The 21465-nt window shown below is 44.0% G+C and overlaps 1 protein-coding gene across 2 annotated transcripts in view; it reads left to right on the plus strand.

The window, feature by feature from the left end:
* Positions 1-10747: 10747 nt before the first annotated feature.
* The window catches only part of CAMK1D (calcium/calmodulin dependent protein kinase ID), a 389122-nt gene continuing 378404 nt past the window's right edge, over positions 10748-21465 (plus strand). The window contains exons 1-2 of one of the 2 annotated variants that reach the window (XM_050936946.1): positions 10748-11075; positions 13037-13093. In XM_050936946.1, the coding sequence (XP_050792903.1) occupies positions 10984-11075; positions 13037-13093 (149 nt within the window). In that variant the 5' untranslated portion in view covers positions 10748-10983. The remainder of the gene's footprint in view (positions 11076-13036; positions 13094-21465) is intronic. The other variant, XM_050936947.1, reaches the window with a different exon arrangement.

The raw sequence follows: 21465 nt of genomic DNA on the forward strand, positions 1-21465 counted from the left end.
GCACGATAGAGGTTCAGTCTCAGGAGGCAGTGAGGCCCACCCTGAAGGAAAAGTGAGACCCAGTCAGAAGGGGTTTCTCCAAGAGTCTGTCCCAAGTTGGGGTGTAGCACTGATCCTCTGGGTCAGTGACACCAAAATGTCTATTTGCTGTCATGTGAATCTATATTTGTTAAATAAACTTATACTTGCTTTCTCTATAAAGAGACCCAAATGGTGCATGTTACGTGGAGCTGTGCTCTAAGGTAGACTAGCAAGTTGTGGTGTACCGTTCCTTAGGGAACAGCAGGTCTGGTCACTCGGTGAGTGTCCAGTGGATAAGGGGATGGACACTACAGGAGATGCTTGGGTTGAAGTGTACCTATTGTTAACCTGTAAAGAGAGAATGAGGCATGAGGAGACCTAGAGGGGAGGACTCATGTTGCCGTGGTGTCAGGGAGTTGACCCTGGGCTGGCACAGATGAGGCTCACTCACATTAAAGGCAGGTGGTAGCAAGGTGCCTCAGAAGCTTGGGTAGGCCTGGGGAACATCACAGGGCCCCTTGTGTGTATATATTATTATGCAGTCTTTAATTACATGATCACATACTGCTGTTCGTTTGCTTTTTATTTATAATTATTCAACATTTCTTTTTATCCTCATTCAATGTATGGCCACAAACTTTATTTAATAGTCACCATTCAATCCATATACTGAACAGAAAATTAATTTCCTTATGGGCTTTTCTATGGTACCCCTCACTATAGTATCTGAGTACTGCACAGCTCCCACTAACAACAGTGGCAGTCACAAATCTCAGCTCTTCTGGACATCTGGCCACAAGTGTTTCCGGCTAGGTACTCAGAAAATCAGACAGAGAACCAACAAACAGTCTCTGTAACTATCACTATCAGTCTCTTCAATATCAAACTCTGATTCATCCCCAAAGCACTGTCCATCCTACACACTGAAAGCGAGGCGGGGTCCTGACCCCCCCCCCCAAATAGCATGTGGTCATGTAATCAAAGACTGTATCATAATGCATGTTGCTCAAACAAATTTAATTCTGGCATTTCCTAATTTCAGGGCTTCACTTTGCGACCTTAATAATGTTCTTCTAATGTAGTGAATGTAATTACCTAATATAATTTTTTTCAGGTCATCTTTTTTTATCTCATAGAACAATATTGACTAACTTCTATAATCAGCTTGAACCTTTAGATCTTCAGCACTGACCTCTGAGCCAATGGAGTAATTGAAAACAGTAGTAGGCTGTTATCTTCTGTGTGGATGAGCCACTGTAAGGGCATGAGATACACTTTGTCAGTGGAGTGTTATTTGCTGACAGCAGAGAAAGGGAGATTCAGGACTCCTAGCTTCATTTCCAGAATGTGGTCTAGTGCGTACAGACCCTTCTGCTACTGAGACCCCAGCCTGCCCCTGTACCGTTCTACTCCTATCCTGCCCCGTCCTCCACCTACTTCTATCCCAGAAGTGCCAAACTTGCTCTGAGACTTTTACTGATGTTTGGGAGAAAAAATAGGGAAGTGTGATGGTGGCAGACCAGGTGCCAGCTCATGCCAAGGTTTCCAAGCCTCAGTTGAATGCTGACAACTACATAGCTGTAACCAGGCTGGCTTACTTGTGTTAGTATTGTTAAAAACAGGTTTTAGAATATGTTTAGACTTGGAATGCTTGAGAGTTGCTGCATGCATTAATCTGACTTACAACATCTGTATCCCATATTGTAATGTAATATTTGAATGGCTGAACTATAAGATTCTGGGACTATATAAATCACCAGACAGGAGTGAGAGATTAGCTAGTGTAAAGTGCTAATCTGCAACAGATGGTGTTATGTCCTGCCCAATAGGAAAGGTTCATCAACACCAGAGGGACTATTATGGGACATTGAAGAGGACAAAAGACTCAGTTGTCTTGCTCCCCCCGCCCTGAAGGAGTCATGCAAACAAATTCCTCCCATCAGCTGAGTTTGCAGCTCAGAGCACATGGCAGGAAAGGGATAAAAACCCCAAGGCGAAGGAATGGATTATCTCTATGCTACTTGGACTCTGGGGGCCAAGTTTACCAAGGATAAGCAAAAGATCCTCAGTGCTTAGCCTGGGATAGACCTAAAGGACATAAAGAGCTTGCTTATTATAGAGTCTTCTGTTACTTTTTGAAACTAAAGATTGTAACTTGTTTGTGTATATATGTTACCTGCTTTAATCTTGTAAAAAACCCTTATTTCCTTTTCCTATTTAATAAATCTTTATATAGTTTATTATAGGATTGGCTGCAGTGTTGTCTTTGGTGTGAGATCTAAGGTGCGATTGGTCCTTTGGGACTGGGAGTAACCTGGAGAAGAGGAGGGGCAGCCCTAGGAAAGTTGCCGTAATCTGACACCTAGGGCCCTTAATTACCTTGGCCAGTATCAAGCCTGGACCTCCTTCCTGGGATAATCCTCCTCCTCTTCTTCCCCTGTCACATTCCCTCTCTCCTCCACCACCACCTCCTTCCTTGCAGACTGCACAGTGAAGGCCTGTTAGGAGGCCAGCTGCAGTGACTGTCAGTTGGGCTTAGGGTGCTGGATTCACCACCTGAGCCACAGGCTGCATACTGTCCTGTGTAGATCCTGCTGGTGCACTGTAGGTTCTTGGAACGCATCATCATAGTCCAGCAGGGTCCACACCAGGCAGTTAGAGTGCAACATGCTGCCTGTTGCTTGGGTGGTGAATCCAGAACCCATTCAAAATCTCCAAGGCTTGCCTCCTATCATACCTGCACTGCATAGTCTGCACATGTGCCCTAGGCGGCCGCAGTGTGCTTTGTTGTGTTTGTCGGAGCCAAGGGGTGATGAGTCACCTCTACCCCGCCCACACCACTACTTGCAAAATTAGTAGATTTAAATCTGAATTAGTAATTGTTGCTATCCACCTCTCCCTCCTACAAGCCCTCCGCTCCCCACTCCTGCTCCCCTCCCACTCTGCTCCTATCTACCTCATCCCTCCTGACTCCTCTCTACTCCCACTCTGCTCCCATCCATGTTTTTTCCCTACAATATTGATAAATGCAAATTAATGCTGTCATGGTATGAGTCCCCACTCTGAACCTTAGTGTCCAAAAGATGGGGTACAGCATGAATTCCCCTAAGCTTAATTACCAGCTTAGAACTTGTAGTGCTGCCACCAACCAGGACTTGCAGTGCCTGGTACACTCTGGTCTCCCCAAAAACCTTTCCAGGGGACCCCAAGACCCAGACCCCCTGGATCTTAACAGAAGGAAAGTAAACCCTTTCCCCCACCGTTGCCTCTCCCAGGCTTCCCCTCCCTGGGTTACCCTGGAAGATCACTGTGATTCAAACCCCTTGAATCTTAAAACAGAGAGGAATTGACCTTCCCCTTCCCTTCTCTCCCACTCCCAGATTCTCCCTGAGAGAGAGACAGTAATCTTAACAGAGAGAAATCAGGCTTTTCCTCCCCGCTTCTCTCCTTCCTCCCACCAATTTCCTGGTGAGTGCAGACTCCCTCCCCTGGGGTCTTACACAAGATAACCAATAAATCAATCAAGTTCTAAAAAAGAAAAGCTTTAATAAAAGAAAGAAAAAAGTAAAAGTTGTCTCTGTAAAATTAAGATGACAAATGTTACAAGGTCTTTCAGTTTATAGACACTAGAGAAAATCCTCCCCCCAGCACAAATACAATCCTTCCAGCAAAATACACATTTGCAAATAAAGAAAACAAATAAAAAGACTAAACCACCTTTCCTAATTGGTACTTACTAAATTGAACAGAAGAGGCTGTTTCAGAAATTTGGAGATATCTGCTTACATGTCTGGCCCCTCTCAGAACCCAGAGAGAACAGAGCAAAACCCTCAAAAAAACAAACAAAGGCTTCCCTCCACTGAGATTTGAAAGTATCTTGTCTCCTGATTGGTCCTCTGGTCAGGTGTTCCAGGTTTACTGCTAGTTAACCCTTTATAGGTAAAAGAGACATTAATCCTTAACCATCTGTTTATGACAAATGCACATTGGAAAAACATAACCTCAACTATAGACAGAAAATGATGGGATCTAAGTTAGCTGTTACCACTCAAAGAGATCTTGGAGTCGTGGATAGTTCCCTGAAAACATCCAGTCAATGTGCAGTAGCAGTCAAAAAAGTGAACAGAATGTTGGGAATCATTAAGAAAGGGATAGATAATAAGACAAAAAATATGATATTGCCTCTATATAAATCCATGGTATGCCCACATCCTGAATACTGCGTGCAGATGTGGTTGCCCCATCTCAAAAAAGATATATTGGAATTGGAAAAGGTTCAGAAAAGGGCAACACAAATGATTAGGGGTATAGAACGGCTTCCATATGAGGAGAGATTAATAGGACTGGGACTTTTCAGCTTGGAAAAGAGACGACTAAGGGGGTATATGATAGAGGTCTATAAAAGCATGACTGGTATGGAAAAAGTAAATAAGGGAGTGTTATTTACTCCTCAGAACACAAGAACTAGGGGTAACCAAATGAAATTAATAGGCAGCAGGTTTAAAACAAACAAAAGGAAGTATTTCTTCACACAATGCAGTGTCAACCTGTGGAACTCTTTGACGGAGGATGCTGTGAAGGCCAAGACTAACAGGTTTCAAAAAAGAACTAGATAAATCCATGTAGGATAGGTCCATCAATGGCTATTAGTCAGGATGGGCAGCGATGGTGTCCTGAGTCTCTGTTTGCCAGAAGCTGGGAATGGGCAATAGGAATGGATCACTTGATTATCTGTTCTGTTCATTCCTTCTGGGCACCTGGCATTGGCCACTGTTGGAAGACAGGATACTGGGCTATATGGACCCTTGGTCTGACCCAGTGTGGCCATTCTTATGTTCTTATGTACAGTCTTAAGGCAGGTCTACATTTAAAATGCAGCAAGTGCTTAAGTGAAGATGCCCCTATGCTAATGAAAGAGCTTCTCCTGTTAGTGTAGTTAATCCATCTCCATGAGAGTTGGTAACTATGTCAACGGGAAAAGCTCTCCCACCAACATAGCACTGTCTACGCTAGGGGTTAGTCGGTATAATTATGCCGCTTAGGGGTGTGGATTTTTCACACCCCTGAACAGCGTAATTATGCTGAGATAAATCTGTAGTGTACACCTGGCGTTAGATACCCGTGTGTATCCAAGACACATGATCATGAATTGAAACATTTTTTTGTAATGCATATGTTCCAGGGGAAGAGTTAGCGTGATATGTTCACTTTTTTAAAATTCCTGACTTTTGAGTGTGTAAATGTGTAATCTTAGCCTTATATTAACAGTTTGTATCATTATTTAATTTCCTAGATTTAATCAAACAAAAATAAAAGAAAGGAAGAAAAATTCCTGTTTCAAAACTAGTAGGCACCAATAGACCTATTAAGATCTTCAGAAATCTGTGCACCAGATGTTCAACTAATGTCTAATTGTAGGCTAAGTATGCAAGCCACCCATACCATTGCAGGTTTATCCCATTATACAGTTTAAAAAATCCTTAGGGGAACTGTGACAGGGTTGGGGAAAACCCAATCCAGTGTGGGGCAAGTGTGGCCCATCATTCTCCTAACCTCAGTCTATATACTCGTCCATCTTAGTGCGGGAGTGCAGCCCAGTGGCCAGAGTAAATTAATTGGCCCCAGTCAGCAGGGCAGTAAGGCCCAGCAACTACAGTCAGTTCACCCTAAGTAGACTGGGCAATGTGGCCCAATGGCCAGCATCAATAGAGTCGCTCCTCTTAGCAGGGTAGTAAGGCCTAGTAGCCCCAATCAGTACATTCGCCTCTGGGAAGACAGGGCAGTAAGGCCTAGCAGCCCAAGAACATAGGTTTGTCCTTCTCAGCAGGGCAGTGAAGCCCAATGGCCAAAGTCAGTACATTTTCCCCAGTTTGTAAGGCAGTGCAGCCCACTGGCCAACATCAATAGATTTGCCCCAGTTAGCAGGGATGTAAGGCCTAGCAGCCCAAGTCCATAGGTTTGCCCTTCTCAGCAGGGCAGTAAGGCCTAATGGCCAAAGGCAGTCAGGGAGGGGGCCACCATGCACAAGGAAGGAGTGGCAGCTCTGGTCGAGGGGTCCAGGCCCTCCTGCTCCACAACTCCACTGGACCCCAGCCTAGGGTCCTGGTAGTGTCAGGTGCATGTGCCACTGAGTCAGCAGGGGGGCAGTGTTCTAAGCAGAGGGAAGGGATAGCTCAGTGGTTTGTGCATTGGCCTGCTACACCCAGAGTTGTGAGTTTAATCCTTGAAGGGGCCACCCAGATATCTGGGGCAAAATCAGTACTTGGTCCTGCTAGTGAAGGCAAGGGGCTGGACTCAATGACCTTTCAGGGTCCCCTCCAGTTCTATGAAATAGGTATATTTCCATATATTATTTTATTTTTATTATTATAAACCCATTGACTTACAACACCAGTTCACTAACCAGGCCACTATCTAATTCCCCTGGGCTGCTTCCTACCATAGTTCCCATTGCTGCAGTCTGGGCACCTCTGCTTTATCCAGGTTCCCCTGTTTGCACTGTCCATTGCAACTCCAGACGCAGCAAGGTCTTGGTAGGTACCTTTGTATCTGCTTGGGTTACAGTATCTCGGGCCTCCATGGCCTTGGGCTTCGGCTGCTCCTTGGCTGGAGCCAACAGAGCACATCTTTCCTCCCCAGCAATCAGCACCAGCTGAGCTAAGCTGCTCCCTTTTATACCAATGCACTTGGAGCATGCCCAGTAGAGTAAAGGGGGTGTGGCTTCCTCAACCCACAATGTAAGGTTAACCTTTCCCTGTCCAGTGCAGGGCGAGTGTGCCCTGCCACAGCAACATAAGCCCCTTCCAATCATTAAAGCAGAATAAGCTCCAAACTTTTATATAATATTTTTGTCCCCAACTTGTATGTTTCGGGACTCAGTTTTTAGCAGTTTATGTTGAGCTAGGGCCTCAGATCATCTTAAAGGACTTAAACTGATAGAAGGCTTTAGACTGATTTACGATGCTGTAAGGACTTTGATCATTTTAACCTGCAAAAATGGAATAAAAATACAATTTTGGTTAGTAGGCAACATGGGTCTTGAAGGATGAGTTAAGGGGTCCCATCAGAGGACTCTGAACCCGTTTAGAAAAGTGCACCTTTAAAATGCTGCACAAATACCTGTCCAAATAAAAATTGAAGAAAAACCCTCTAAAACATTTGCCCAAAAAGCCCCCCAAACCCCAATTTTTTTTTTCCTGTAAGGTTGTAGCTAGAGAATGCTTGATAGAATGGTGTGGTATACAGGTTTTACTGGCACTTATTTAGAATGACCAAATAAACCGTTAAGACTCCGTAACCTAATATCTATTATAGGCAGGGCTGCAATAAAAATAGTTTGTGATCATGTAATCAAAGACTGTATCATAATATATACACTAAAAGGGGCCAAATTAAGGTTGCACAGGTATTTCTTAACATTTGAGTGCTTGATTTTGCAACCTTTATAAAGTTATTTTAATGTACTTTTTGTGTATAATTACATGTAATATAGTTATATATAGCCATTCTACCCCAGCATGTATTGTTATATACTTTCACCTTAGGGTAAGATTTTTCATTTTTTAAAATATACTACAATATCTCTCTTGGATCATGTCAATCAAATAGTATTACAGTCTCTCTGATTTCATTCTGACATGACAGACTGTAATGACTGTGAAAGAGCTGATCTGGTCTATTGTGTCGATGATCCTTGGCTTACGGGAGTGTCTGATGTACTTAAAAGTGTAAAGGCTATTGAGGATTCCTACCTTACTAGTTATTTCAAATATGCGTTATATTAGTGCACAAAAAAGTATATTAATTAGTATGATAAGAGTGTGAGTTAAATTGCCAAAAGAAAACTTTGAGTAATAGGCTGACACCCTGCTTTTAACTCACAGAGTTTTGGTGCCTAGAAATTGCAGTATGCACAATACTAGCTAAAATTGTGGATAGTGTGTTTCTGTTGCATTGCCTAGGCATAGAGACATGTGAAAATCTCTCAGCCTGATCATACTCAAATGTAGAACATGATGTGCAAAAAAGGGACATCATAAGTAATAGTGATGGAAGCTTATGTTATGCTAGCCCTCAAATAGAAGTTATAAATTTGAGGCAGATTTTATTGGTGAGATTCTTTAGCCTGTGTTGTGCAGGTCAGACTAGATGACCATAATAATTCCTATGATTCTATGACTCTATTGATTCTTATGATGATGATATGAACATAAGAACTGCCACATCCTTACCCCTTGAGCGAAAGGAGAACTGTTAATACTGTAAGGCCTATGACACACAGTTAAGCAGATCTTATTCTATCCAGTAGAGGGCAGTATTACACATGCAAACTAGCCAGTTTATTACCATATTGTGTTGTGAGACTGTAATCTAGATTGATATAATTTGAAATAACTGTTAGTATACTACCTCTCATGGTTGTGCCCCATTATGAGGTGCATCTCAGTTCTGATCCAAATGAATCCACTGCTGCCCCCCAAATCCTGGTATTATCTCACTGTTGATATTTGTAAATTATTGACATTGTTTTCTAATCTTCAAATTAAGATTATAAAAAACTTTACACGTTAAAGAATCTCACAGCATTTTGAGCTTTACCCCTCTTACTATTTTCCACTTTGAGAGTGAACTTTGTCACTAACTATATTAAAACAGACAAGTATCATACATGTGGTTCGTGGAGAGTAGAGGACAAGGGTAGTATTTACATGAGGCAGTTACGGGACTGGCAATAGTGACTACAGTAATTTTTACCTCTAAGTTGCTGGCTGAAATCCAGCCCATGTCTGTCATGATTAATAATACTTTGCATCTAATTAGTAGTATTATTGTAGTAATTAATAATATTTGTCACTTACATAATGCTTTTCTTGTGAAAATGTCAACATGCCTCTTAAGTATAGGTAAATATTGTTGGCCAGATTTTTAAGATCAGGTGCCTGAAGTTAGACACTTAAATCCATATTTAGGTTCCTAAATTAGGGGCCAGATTTTGGGCCTGATCCAAAACCCACAGAAGGCAAGAGGACTACCCCAGCTACTAGATGCTTCTGAAAGTGAGGTCACTGATTTAGGTGTTGAATTGACACACCCGCTTTTGAAAACACTGGCCTATTTACTTTCATCTTACTAGTGGGGAAACTGAGTCACAGAGAAGTTAACTATTTGAACCTGGTTTCTCACTAAGCCAGTGGAAGATATGAATCTAGAATCCATGTCTCCTGTCAGCTGCATGATCTAGCCCAGCACCCACCAGCAATGCCTCCCTTGAGTTGAAGGTTGTTTGGTGGCCTACGTAAAGACACTGGGGGGGTGGCTTGAGTTTTAGAGCAGAAAGATGAATTTTGCTGTTAAAGCACTGGCCTGAGACTCAGGAGATTAGGCTTATTGTGTGACCTTGGGTAAGTCAATAATGTCCCTCTGTGCCTCAGTTTTTCATCTGCAAAATGGGGATAGTCACCCTGCTTTTGTCTCTCTTGTCTATTTAGACTGGAAGTTCGTTGGGCCATCGGGTTTTTTTCCTGCTGTGCTTGTACAATACCCCCTCTGCCCCCTCCCCCCCATCTGGGCGCTACAGCAATGCAAAGACCGACAACAGTCCCGTTTCCAGTGGATAGGCGTCCATCTGGCCCGTTTGGTTGACAGTCCCTTAGCAAAGAGGCCTTGGAGCTGCCTGGGCCAATCAGAAAAGGGAGTGGGGGGGGGGGGCTCTTGGGCAGCTCTAGCACAGCCTGCAGCGGAAAACTCCTGGCACGTGCAGTCAAATCAAGCGCTCGACCCCGCAGCTCGCTGCCCCTCCCTGGCCGGGCTCGCCGGCCCTCCGCAGAGTCCCTGTCGCACTCCTGCCCTTGCTGCACTCACCGCTGCGCCCGCCAGCAGCTGCGGGGGCGGGCGGGACTGCTCGGCGGGCGGCTCCCCCCTGCAGGGCTCGGGGCTCCCGCGCGCGCCTGCCAGACGGAGGGAGGCGGCCCCCGCCACTCCGGGCTGGCTGGGCTCCGTGTGTACGGGGGGGTTGGACGTGCGCGGTTTTGGTGCAATGCGAATTATCGCCAGTCATTCAGTCAGGAGGGGCGCTGACAGGCGGCGCGGCTGCAGGAGAGGCTGGAGTTGGGGGGGGGGGGGGCGGAGGGAAAGAAGGAGGAGGCGGCGCTGTTTTCCCCTCCGCCTCCCATTGCCATAACAACCAGCCACCGCCACGGTGCCAGCGCCGTGAAATCCCTATGGCCAGCAGCGGCAGCAGCCTGAGACAAGGGGGGGACCCTGGCGCGCTCCGTGGCTCGCGCGCACTGCGAGGCTCGCCTGGCGCGCACGAAAGCCCGCTTGAGTCTCCTGCAAGAAAACTAACCCCGGGGGGGGGGCGCACTCTTGGAGAGAGCCAAGGACTCGGGGCTTTGCTGGGGGGGGGCAAAAGTAACTCAAGCAGCGGCTTCCAAGCGTCCTCTGCTCCCTGCAGCCGGGCTGCTACTGCTGAGTCTGGCTGGAAACCCCGGGGGGCTGCAAACGGACGGGGGTGGCCGGGAAGGGGGGGGATAAAACCCGCCAAGGAAATCCCCCTTGAAGGCAGCAGCACCAATCGGTGAGGGGGGGAAGGAGAGACGGGAAGAGAGGGACGGGAAGGGACAAGAGGGAAGGAGAGAAAAAAGCGAAGGAGGAAACAAGGGAGGAGGAAAGCAAGAGGGAGGAAAATTAGAAAGCGGGGAGGGAAGGAGGAAGCCAGGAGGGGAGAAGGGGAAAGCAGGGTCCGCCGGAGCCAGGAGGAAACACGCCGCCGCAGCGGGCAGGAAGTCTGAGCAGGAGCGCAGCAGCGAGCAGAGAGGGGGAAAGAGGAAGCCGCAGCCGCAGCAGCGGCAGAAGAGAAAGCAAAAGCTCCCCGTGCCGCCCGCTGCTCAATCGTCCGGCTGCCTGCGCTGGGCTCAGCATCTCTGGCTCCTGCCCGGGCGGGAAAGCTGCGCCGCCGCTGCCATGGCCCGGGAGAACGGGCAGGGCAGCGCCTCCTGGAAGAAGCAAGCCGAGGACATCAAGAAGATCTTCGAGTTCAAGGAGACCCTGGGGACGTAAGTGATGATCAGGCCGGGATGCGGCCGCCCAGCCGGTGCTGCTGCTGGGGCGGGGGGTGATGGGAGCCGGACCCACCGTCCCGCGCCGCTGGCGGGGCCGGGCTGGCTGGCTCCATCCCCGGCAGTCTGAGTTACACACAGATGGGCTGTGTGTTAGAGGGTGTTTAATCTGAGAGTGTGTGTGCACGGTGTCCGTGTGTCAGCCTGCACCCGAGGTTGTGTTTGGTGGGGTGCGATTGTGTGTACGAGCCAAAGAGTGCCTCTTGCTGGGTGTTTGTAGGCATTTGAGTGTGTATGGTGTGTGTGTGTGTCCGTCCGGGATGCACTGGTGTTGGCTTGTTTCTGTCTCGTGTGTCTGTGTTTGAGAAGGTTTATGTTTGTGTGTAGTGAGGAGGTTCGTGGTGTGTGTGTATGCATTTGAGTGTGTGTGTGTCCGGATACCTTTGTGTTGGTGTGTGTCTGTCTCATGAATGTGTGTTTGAGGTTTGTGTTTGTGTGGATTGAGGGTGTAAGTGTGGGTTGTGTGTTGTGATGCGTTTCTATGCATTTGAAGGCTTGCTGATTTGTGATTGTGTCATTTTCGTGTGTGTGGTGTTTCATATATATTTGAAAATGTGTTAGAATTAGTGTGTGCGCATGCTGGTATATGCCTTGATATGTATTAGTACGGATATAAGACTATGTGTGCATATATTGGTGGCTAGATGTGTTTTAGTAAGTGTGTGAGTGTACCTGTGTGTTTGGTTTGTGTTACTGTGAGTGCCTGTGCATATGTGCTATTCCATCCAGCACTTTGCTGGGCACTAAAGCATCCAAAAGACAGTCCTGCTTATATACAGTATCTCATTCTTTTTTCTTTTTTCTTTTTTTTCCATTGGGTGTGTGGCAAGAACTAGGTTGAATCAGTAATAGAAATAACAATATATTTGTATACAGAGAAAATGGTTGTATATCTAATATTGACCCCCCGGTCAACTCACTTTCTGGTCAACTCACCCCAGTATTCAGACTAATATGTTTGTTTTATCAAAAATATTAATAGAAATGTAATTTATAATATACATAGGCTGAGAAAGAGAGAGAGATTGGGCAATGGTAAGGGCAGTCTGACTTTCATGCTTTCTGCTAAAGCTGATGTCAGAGTCTCTTAGTAGAAAAAAGATCAGAAATAATAAGAGTGGGTTGGATGTGTTTCATCTAGTACGTTACCATAGTTTAACTGTTGTTGCTGGTTTCACTGTTTTGTTTTATTTTGTGTCTGTTCATAAAGATTAGTAAAATGTTAGACTTTCTGAAGGTTCAGAATAAACATGTACAGATGGTAAAAAAAAAAGAGGGAACAGGATGTAGTAAAATACTTTTCACTTCAATAAGGAGGCGTGTGTATTTGTTTTAAAAAAAGTTTTTTTAAAAGACATTGTGGATGTGGATGGCCATGAGTTCTAGGAGAGGTTAACATATGGACTGCTTGTATTTGTTGATTTTATGCTTCTATAGCATCTGTCTCAGTCACATACTGCGTGTCCCTGGCAGCTGTATTTTGAGCAGTTTTACATGCAACTTTAGAATGACTATAAGTGATATTAATTCTAGGTTGTACTTTACATACTGAGCACTGTATGTGCTACTTACAAAATACAGTGAGACTAGACTAACATAGTATTTCAACTTCTTTCTGCTTCCAAAGGAGGGCTCTCTGTAAACATTAGTATATTTTTGGTTCACTAACTGACTGATTTCCTTATGAACAAACTGTGAGTAAGAATCAGACTAGACATTTAATGTTGATCTAGGTCATGCATCTGGATTATAATAAGTAGAGTAGATATTGTAATATTTAGTAAAATGCATAGTTTAATTAATCAAACTAATGTTTTACAGCTCTTTCAAGATGCAAAGCGCAGTATAAGTGCTAAATGTTGTTATTATTTTAGTTTATTCTCATCCTCGTTGTCTAGCTCTGGTACTGACATCATCTGGTGTAATAAGAAACATGTCCTTACTTGTCATCTTAGGTATGTAATTCTTTGCCTGCACTAAAGAGTGTTGGAAAAAGTAAAATCATAACATGAAGAGATTAATTAAAGCTGCAAGTCTGTTGCCTGTGGTTTCCAGTATAAATAGGCTTGGCATAATTCAATTTATTTTTTAATGGATAATATCAATATTTATTTTAAAGCATTTTTTATTTTCATGTAATTAAATTTTCATAGTTGTGGGAATTGTGGGAGGATCAGACAATAGGGGTCACAGAAAATTGTTATTTAATGTAGATGTTGAGATTAAAAAGTTAAAGTTTATAACCATTAAAACACAAATTGTCAACATCACTTGTCAAAATGTACAAAGTAAATTTAAGTCAAATTCTAATACGTTCTCTTTGCCTGTTTGTAAAGTTTGATTATTATCAATGGAAATATTTTTGTTGGTTTATGTGTATGATGAAATCAACATTTACTGACATCTGCTGATTAAAAATCGAATCCTTCCAAGCCTAATTATAAACCTCTGTCACCACAGAAGATTGTCTGTGAAGTTCTCTCCGCATTGTATGAGTTGTGCCACCAACAACTTCCTACGTCTGTGGCTGATCGATCATGTCTCCATTGAAATCAGTGAAGCACATTAGAGCCCCAAGGTGGCTATGTGCATTTTATCCAATGGTTCAGTTATGCTGGTGTTACTGTTGCCATTGAAATTAATTAAATGTAGCCACTGAGTAGTTTGTGCCCTTAGAGATTATTTGTTAATGTCACAATTTGCAAGCTCTGGCTACAGGATTCTATTTAACTATAGTTGTAAGCAATGAAAGTTTTAGATGTAACTTAGTTTAATAGTCAAACTGCAAAGTTTTGCCAAAAAAAAGGCCGATTAAATTAGAAATAATTAACATATTATGGAAGCCAGATCAAAGGCAAAGGGAGCTGGCATAAGGAAAGTAGGACCGGCCCTATTATGACAATTATAAATATTTTTACATTTAAAACCCAATATTTGTGAATCAGTTCCTTTACCACTCCTGGAGAGAGCATGCCCTAGTAGCAGTGTGCAGGCCTGTTAATCAGGAAATCTGAGTTCTAATTTTGTTTCTGCCATAGACTTTCAAAGGTGCCGAGCACCTGCCAATCTCATTGATTTAAATGGAACTTGACAGTGCTCAGATCTTCTGACAAATTAGACCATTTGCTGTCCAACTCACAAAGCCCAGATCCTCAAAGGTATTTAGGCAAGGCTCCTAGTTTCCATTGAAATCAATGGAAGATCGGAACGTACATAACTTGGAGGGTCGGGGTCCAAGGCCCCTAAGGCCCTTCCATTAAAGTCTGTGGACAGGCTTTCAGTGTTTTAATCGGGAGTTATCTCAGGCCATGAGGTTCAAGTGATCAAGTCCTTTATAATATGATTTACAAACAAAGCTGAAGCCTGATTTGGTCCCTTTTATAATATAATGCTGAACCATGTTGGAAATGACATGTGTAAGCTAATTCCATAATATAATAGATTTTTCATAATGTAGACGGGACCTTAATTTCCATGACTCAGTTTCCCCATCTGTAAAAATTGTATAATAATACTTATTTGCCTCAGAGGTGAAAAACTTTGAGGCCCTCAGATGAAAGGTCCTAGATGAAGGTGCGTATATTTTGTACTTCTCTGTCATCTTTTATCTAAGGATTCCAAAGTGCTGAAAGCACCTATAACACAAGAGCAGCTCTCTTTCTGTCTTCTCAGCATCTCTCTAGGTGGCTGTGATGCAATAAGCTGTGGTAAGGAAATCACGGAACCCCCAAATCAGGACAGAAAGTGAAAGAAAAACTGTTTTTCAAATATAATACAGTAGCAGGGGATACATAGGGAACTGCCTCCTGTTGGAATGCTGAAGTCTTGGTCATTTGCCTTCAGTGAACGATCTTGTGCAGTGGTGTTTTCTTAAGCAGTTGACTGTAGTATGAAACTGGTTTGGATCATGCAATTTTGCAAAAGTTTTTCCCCTGGTGCTGGTAGCAGTGTGAAATTGACTAAAGTCACAAACATTAGCCCTGGTCAGTTTCACACTAGGGCTCGGACTACAGGGAAAAAGCTTCTGTTCAACAGCAAAATCCCAGTAACTCTCTGCTCCATGGCAGTCCTGGAAGTAGAGGAGACCAGAAAAGGACATAAGAAAGATAAAAAAGTGAGGTGTGTGTGAGAGAGAGAGATGTAAACAGAGAAGAAAAAAGGGGAAGGAGACAGAAATGGAGATGAAGAGGGCAAAAAAGAAAGACCAAAGTGGAAACTGCTTAGAAAGGAGAAGTGAGAAGATGAAGACATCGGAAGGAAGGAAAGCGAGAGTGACAGAATACTGTTGAAAAATCTCTCTGAGAGCCTAGCACTCAAGCAAAATTCCCATTGACTTCAGGAATTGCGTTCTTTTGTTTTGTATTGCCATCACTTTGCACTGGAAATTATGGTCCTGATTTATCCATTTGTTACTCCAGTTTCACCCCATCCAGTGGTGTATAAATAGAAGAACATGGTGGTGAACCAGATTCTATGTAAGTAAGTCTGGTAGTGCCTTTGTTGCCTTTATCCCCATTTTTGAAGTTGTTCGTGTTCATTCCTGAATATTGTGTTGGGACAAATAACTAAGTGTCCAGTTAAAGAGGAAAGTCAATGCAGAAGGAAATATATTTCCCCTAAAACCAAACAAAAACATAGTGATAAATACTGGCCCAGTTCCGCAGCTGATGTACATTGTTATGGTTCCATTAAAGTCAGTACAGCAACATCAATTTACATTAGCTGAGGAGCTGGCCCACTGTTTATCTTTACAAAGTTCAACAAAAGCAGCAAAGAATCCTGTGGCACCTTATAGACTAACAGACGAATTCACCCATGAAAGCTCATGCTCCAAAACGTCTGTTAGTCTATAAGGTGCCACGGGATTCTTTGCTGCTTTTACAGATCCAGACTAACACGGCTACCCCTCAGATACATAAAGTTCAACAAATTCACCTGTTGTAGCTCTAGACAATCAATTCACCCACTTGGACAGGTGAAAGACTGCATCAACTTGCCACTGGGAGATGTAAAGTTTCACAACAGTAATGGAATCTGTTAAGAAAATAGATAATCATTTAAATACCGTTCTCTCTGTAAGCCCTTGAAATTTTAAAGCCACATCAGTGTCATTTTTAAAGCTGATAATGTGACATTCCAAGAGATCGTAAGATGCAGAATCCTGTCCAAGCATTAGGTTAAGAACATAAGAATGGCCCTAGTGGGTCAGACCAAAGGTCCCTCTAGCTCAGTATCCTGTCTTCTGACAGTGGCCAATGCCAAGTGCTCCAGAGGGAATGAACAGAGGTTGGGAAGGGGAGAAAGCCTTAGGCTGGTCAGCTGATCTGTTTAATCTAATCATCCTGCATTTCTAAAGCATCTATCATTGTAGAATTTAGGTTCTGTTTACATTACAGTTATAGCTCTGTTGGGGCCATCATTTTGCATGTTTAGAAGGGAGCAAATGCTGTTATATCTATGTTATGGGACTGTTGCTCTTGTTCTGAAAAGATAGGGGTGGAATGTGATTCTCTTAATTTGGTAGTAAAGAGATTTGGCCCTATTTGCACAGACAACCCCAAATTATGTTATAACAACTCAGTTGTTGTGTATAGCCACAAATGAACTGTAACTGTGTCCCAACCTGGTTGTTAAGTGCAGTGTAGAAGGAACCCAGAGGTGGTTGCACTGTCTGAGGGCCTTTCTGTTCAAGTCCCGTGTCCTCACTCTTCCTTCCATATTCAGACACTCACCGTGACATTACTTTTCGCTCCCCTCCCATACACTCATTTGCACTTTGTCACACATTCACTCAAAGACTGTCCCACAAGCACTCTCCTCTCACACCCCATCTCTGTCTCTCACACCCAGACTAAAGGCTCTTCTTGCATACATGCACACTCTCACATATTCTGTGTCTCAATAATACATAATAATCTCACCTATGCACATATATTTTTCAACATACACTGACTCACCCACATACTCCTCATGCTCACAGAGGCTTTCTCTAACCACTAACTCACTCCTTTGCTTGCGGGTGATTGGCTGGGTCTCATACCAAGATGCTATTAGTAGAGGTGGATAAACCTCCTCCCTTGTAAAAACAATGAGGAATCCTCCTCTCTTGTGCAAGCAGACAGCTAGCCTCCTCCTCCTCCACCTGATGCAGGAAGATATCCACCTTATGTGTTAGTGTTGAGGACACCTCTTTGTGGATGGTGCCATGTGCATATGGGTGGTAGTGCAGGTAGGAGGGACTGATAGGTGGGTTCAGGTAAATAGGTGGTACTGGCTCTCACTGATCAGAAAGCTTTCTTTCTGATGGCCTAAGATAAGAAAAGTTTGCACTTCTTGAAAGCATTTGTATTCTCGCTGTCAGGATGAATCATGAAACATGAAACCTTTAATTGTGGGTGCCACCTAAATTATGAAATAGTTTTCACTCCAATTATTGTAATGTAATTATGTGAAACTTCGATAGCTTCTCAAAAGTTAAAGAAAAAATTGATATTTGCCCCTCATCTGGTTCCCTATCCCTGAAAAGACTGAGGGGCTGTTTGAATTTGTCTTAGGGCAATTGGCCCCTTTAAGAGAGAAGGGTTGTCCAGTGCACCTGTGACTGATTATGTGCTGTCCATTTGGGCATAAGGGAAGGCATCTGGGCCATATAAAGAGGGAAACAGGATGAGGAAGCTGGGGGTGGTGGTGGTGAGTGAGAGCTATTGCTGTAGCTGAAAGGGTTCCTGAAGGAAGCAGTTTGGGAAGAGAGTTCAATGGCTCAAAGTCCAGAAACACCGCAACCGCCTGACTACAAAGGGATGAGACTACAGGCCTGGGAATGGATGTGCCCAGGTGAGCTAAGGGGAGAGACTGAGCAGAACCTGGGAAATTGTGCCTGGTAGAGAGGATTGCAGTTGTAGGCAGAGAGACTTCCAGGAGGAGGGATGTGCCCAGGAGGAGACTGGGGCAGAAGAGGTGAAAGAGAGTTAATAAACCAGTCCCCAATAAGGAGGGTTGTTATTGGACATACACCTCTTTGGATTATTCCTGGGAACCTGTGAAAGGGAAATAAGAGGCAGGATGCTGCACAGCCATGCTTGGCCAGCAGGGGGCACTACACAACAGGCATGCCCATTGACAGAGTTCCAATCTGCTGCTTACATCACAAGCGGTTCTTGTACACATTATGACCCTCCAGTGGAGTTAAATGGAGAAAATACTGAGGTTTGTCATCTGGTTTTCTCCGTTTGATATTCTCTCTGCTTAATTGCGTTAAGAGGACATACATGAGTACCAAGGTATGTACTTTCACGTGAATAAACTACAGCGTGCTACATCATTGTTGACTCTAACAGAGAAAAGCATAATAAGCACCAATGGCTGGAAGTTAAAGCCAGGCAAATTCAAATTAGAAATAAGCCCCCTTTCCCTCCCTTTTTTAAAACAGTGATGGTGATTAACCATTGGAACAAACTTTGAAGAGAAGTAGTGGGCTCTCCATCTCTTGAAGTCTTTAAATCAAAACTGTATAATAAGGTTTCTGTAAGATATGCTTTAGTCAAAGCCAAGTTATTGGGCTCAATACAAGAATAACTGGATGGAATTTTATGGCCTGTATTATGCCAGGGCTCATACTAGATGATTTAATGGTCTCTTCTGGCCTTAAATTCTATGGATCATTGTGCCATTAGAGCACCTGGGTACAGGAGTTGGTTGTGATGTCACAACAGCTTGGGACATACAACAACTTCTCTGGCTTCTCTGGGTGAATGACTCAAGGCTGAGGTCCAAATACTAACATTTCTTTACATTTCGTGAAACTGCTGAGAAGTTTTAATCGACACTGTTAACATCCAGGATCAATAAAAATATTAGGAAGAATAAGTTAAGATAATACTCATGTTTCTAAAGTCAGATCATTCTGATTGCTATCTTGCAGCCTGACTTTAGAAACCAGTATTTACTAGAGTTAGAAATGAGGAGTTCCTGCAATTTGCAAAGTGGATTTTAGGCTCTTAGATAGTATAGAACATTGGGTCTAGTGTTAATGGTAGTAGGGAATTAAAATGGGAGGGGAAAAGGCAAGATGGTAATCAGAATTAAGGTCTGATAACTAGTGAATCAAAAAGGCTAGAGACAAAAAACTGCTATCCATTGACTGAAAGAGGGAATTCTTCCCAGCTCTGACGTGATTTATAGCAGGGGTCGGCAACCTCTGACACGCTTCTCGCCAGAGTAAGCACCCTGGCGGGCCGGGCCAGTTTGTTTACCTGCCATGTCAGCAGGTTCGGTGGACCGCGGCTCCCACTGGCTGCGTTCACCATCCCAGGCCAATACAGGAGGCAGGAAGCTGTGGCCAGCACATCCCTCGGCTTGCGGCGCTTCCTGCCACCCCATTGGTCTGTGACGGCGAACTGCGTCCAGTGGGAGCCAGGGTCCACCGAACCTGCCAACACGGCAGGTAAACAAACTGGCCCGGCCCGCCAGGGTGCTTACCCTGGCGAGCCGCATGACAGAGGTTGCCGACACCTGATTTATAGCATTACTTTCTAGTCATGATGCTTCATCAGATACCAGATTTTAAAGTGGCCACTGATCCTCTGACCCAGGCAAAACTACTGCCCAGGTACCACAGAGGTCAGATTGCCTTAAGCCTCCTAAGCATCCAAGGCAGGTCTGAAAATATTGTTTAATCAAAGACCTTCAAGAAGGCAGATTGTTGGGGGATAGCCAGTTCACATACAGTACATCTTCCCTGATATGCACCAGTTTACTTTACAAACATTATCTTCCACTGCTTCCCTTTCAGCTCCTCCTCCCTCATCTAGCACCATCCTCCTTTCTCTTTCCACAGTTTGTCTTTCTATATCCTCCGTCATTGCAGTAGCTGAGCGCCTCTGTCATGGTATAATTCCCCACTCTGAACCTTAGCGTCCAAAAGATGGGGTACCAGCATGAATTCCTCTAAGCTCAATTACCAGCTTAGTACTTGTAGCGCTGCCACCAACCAGGAATTCCAGTGCCTGGTACACTCTGGTCCCCCCAAAACCTTGCCCGGGGACCCCCAAGACCCAGTCCCTCTGGATCTTAACACAAGGAAAGTAAACCCTTTCCCTCACCGTTGCCTCTCCCAGGCTTCCCCTCCCTGGGTTACCCTGGAAGATCAGTGTGATTCAAACTCCTTGAATCTTAAAACAGAGAGGAAAATTCACCTCCCCCCCTCCTTCTCTCTCCCCCTCCCAGACTCTCCCTGAGAGAGAAAGTAATTCTAACACAGAGAGAAAATTAACCTTTCTCTCTCCCTTCCCTCCTTTCTCCCCACCAATTCCCTGGTGAATCCAGACCCAGTCCCTTGGGATCTAACACCAGAATAAAAAAAAAACAATCAGGTTCTTAAACAAGAAAAGCTTTTAATTAAAGAAAGAAGAAACAGTAAAAATTATCTTTGTAAATTTAAGATGGAATATGTTACAGGGTCTTTCAGCTATAGACACTGGGAATACCCTCCCAGCCTAAGTATACAAGTACAAATTAAAATCCTTTTAGCAAAATACCAATTTGAACTCCTTCCAGCCAAACACACATTTGCAAATAAAGAAAACAACCATAAGCCTAACTCGCCTTATCTCCCTAGTACTCACTATTCTGGACATATAAGAGCCTGTATTGGAGAGATTGGAGAGAAACCTGGTTGCACGTCTGGTCACTCTCAGAACCCAGAGAGAACAACAGCCAAACACTAACAGCACACACAAAAACTTCCCTCCCTCAAGATTTGAAAGTATCCTGTCCCCTGTTTGGTCCTCTGGTCAGGTGACAGCCAGGCTCACTGAACTTGTTAACCCTTTCCAGGCAAAAGAGACATGAAGTACTCCTGTTCTATTAACCCTTAACTATCTGTTTATGACAACCTCCGAACCAGTCATGTACTTGTCCTCCCAACTTCCCTGTGACATAGAGAAGTACTGTCATTCCCATTATACAATGGTGTGTGTGTGTGTGGGGGGGGAAGGAGATGGTTAGAGCAGCAATCCAGCATTCATATGGATTAATAGTAAGCACTTTGGGGCTTTTGTTCTGTACTTGTACAGCGCCTAGCACAACAGGCTCCTGCGCCATGAGTGGGTCTCCTAGGCGCTACTGTAATACAAATCATTAATAATAATTCATCAATCTGCAATTCATCAATCTGGCACCTGGTACACCAGAGCAAAGTGAGTATAAAATACTGCCATTCTACAGTAGTGTTCTGCACAGATATAAATGGCTACATGAGGTGTGCGGCAACAGTCCCAGGAACACTAAGGCCTGGTCTATACTAGGAAATGAGGTTGGTATAACTACA

Source organism: Gopherus flavomarginatus, chromosome 1, assembly GCF_025201925.1.
Source record: "Gopherus flavomarginatus isolate rGopFla2 chromosome 1, rGopFla2.mat.asm, whole genome shotgun sequence".
Lineage (NCBI taxonomy): Eukaryota > Metazoa > Chordata > Testudines > Testudinidae > Gopherus > Gopherus flavomarginatus.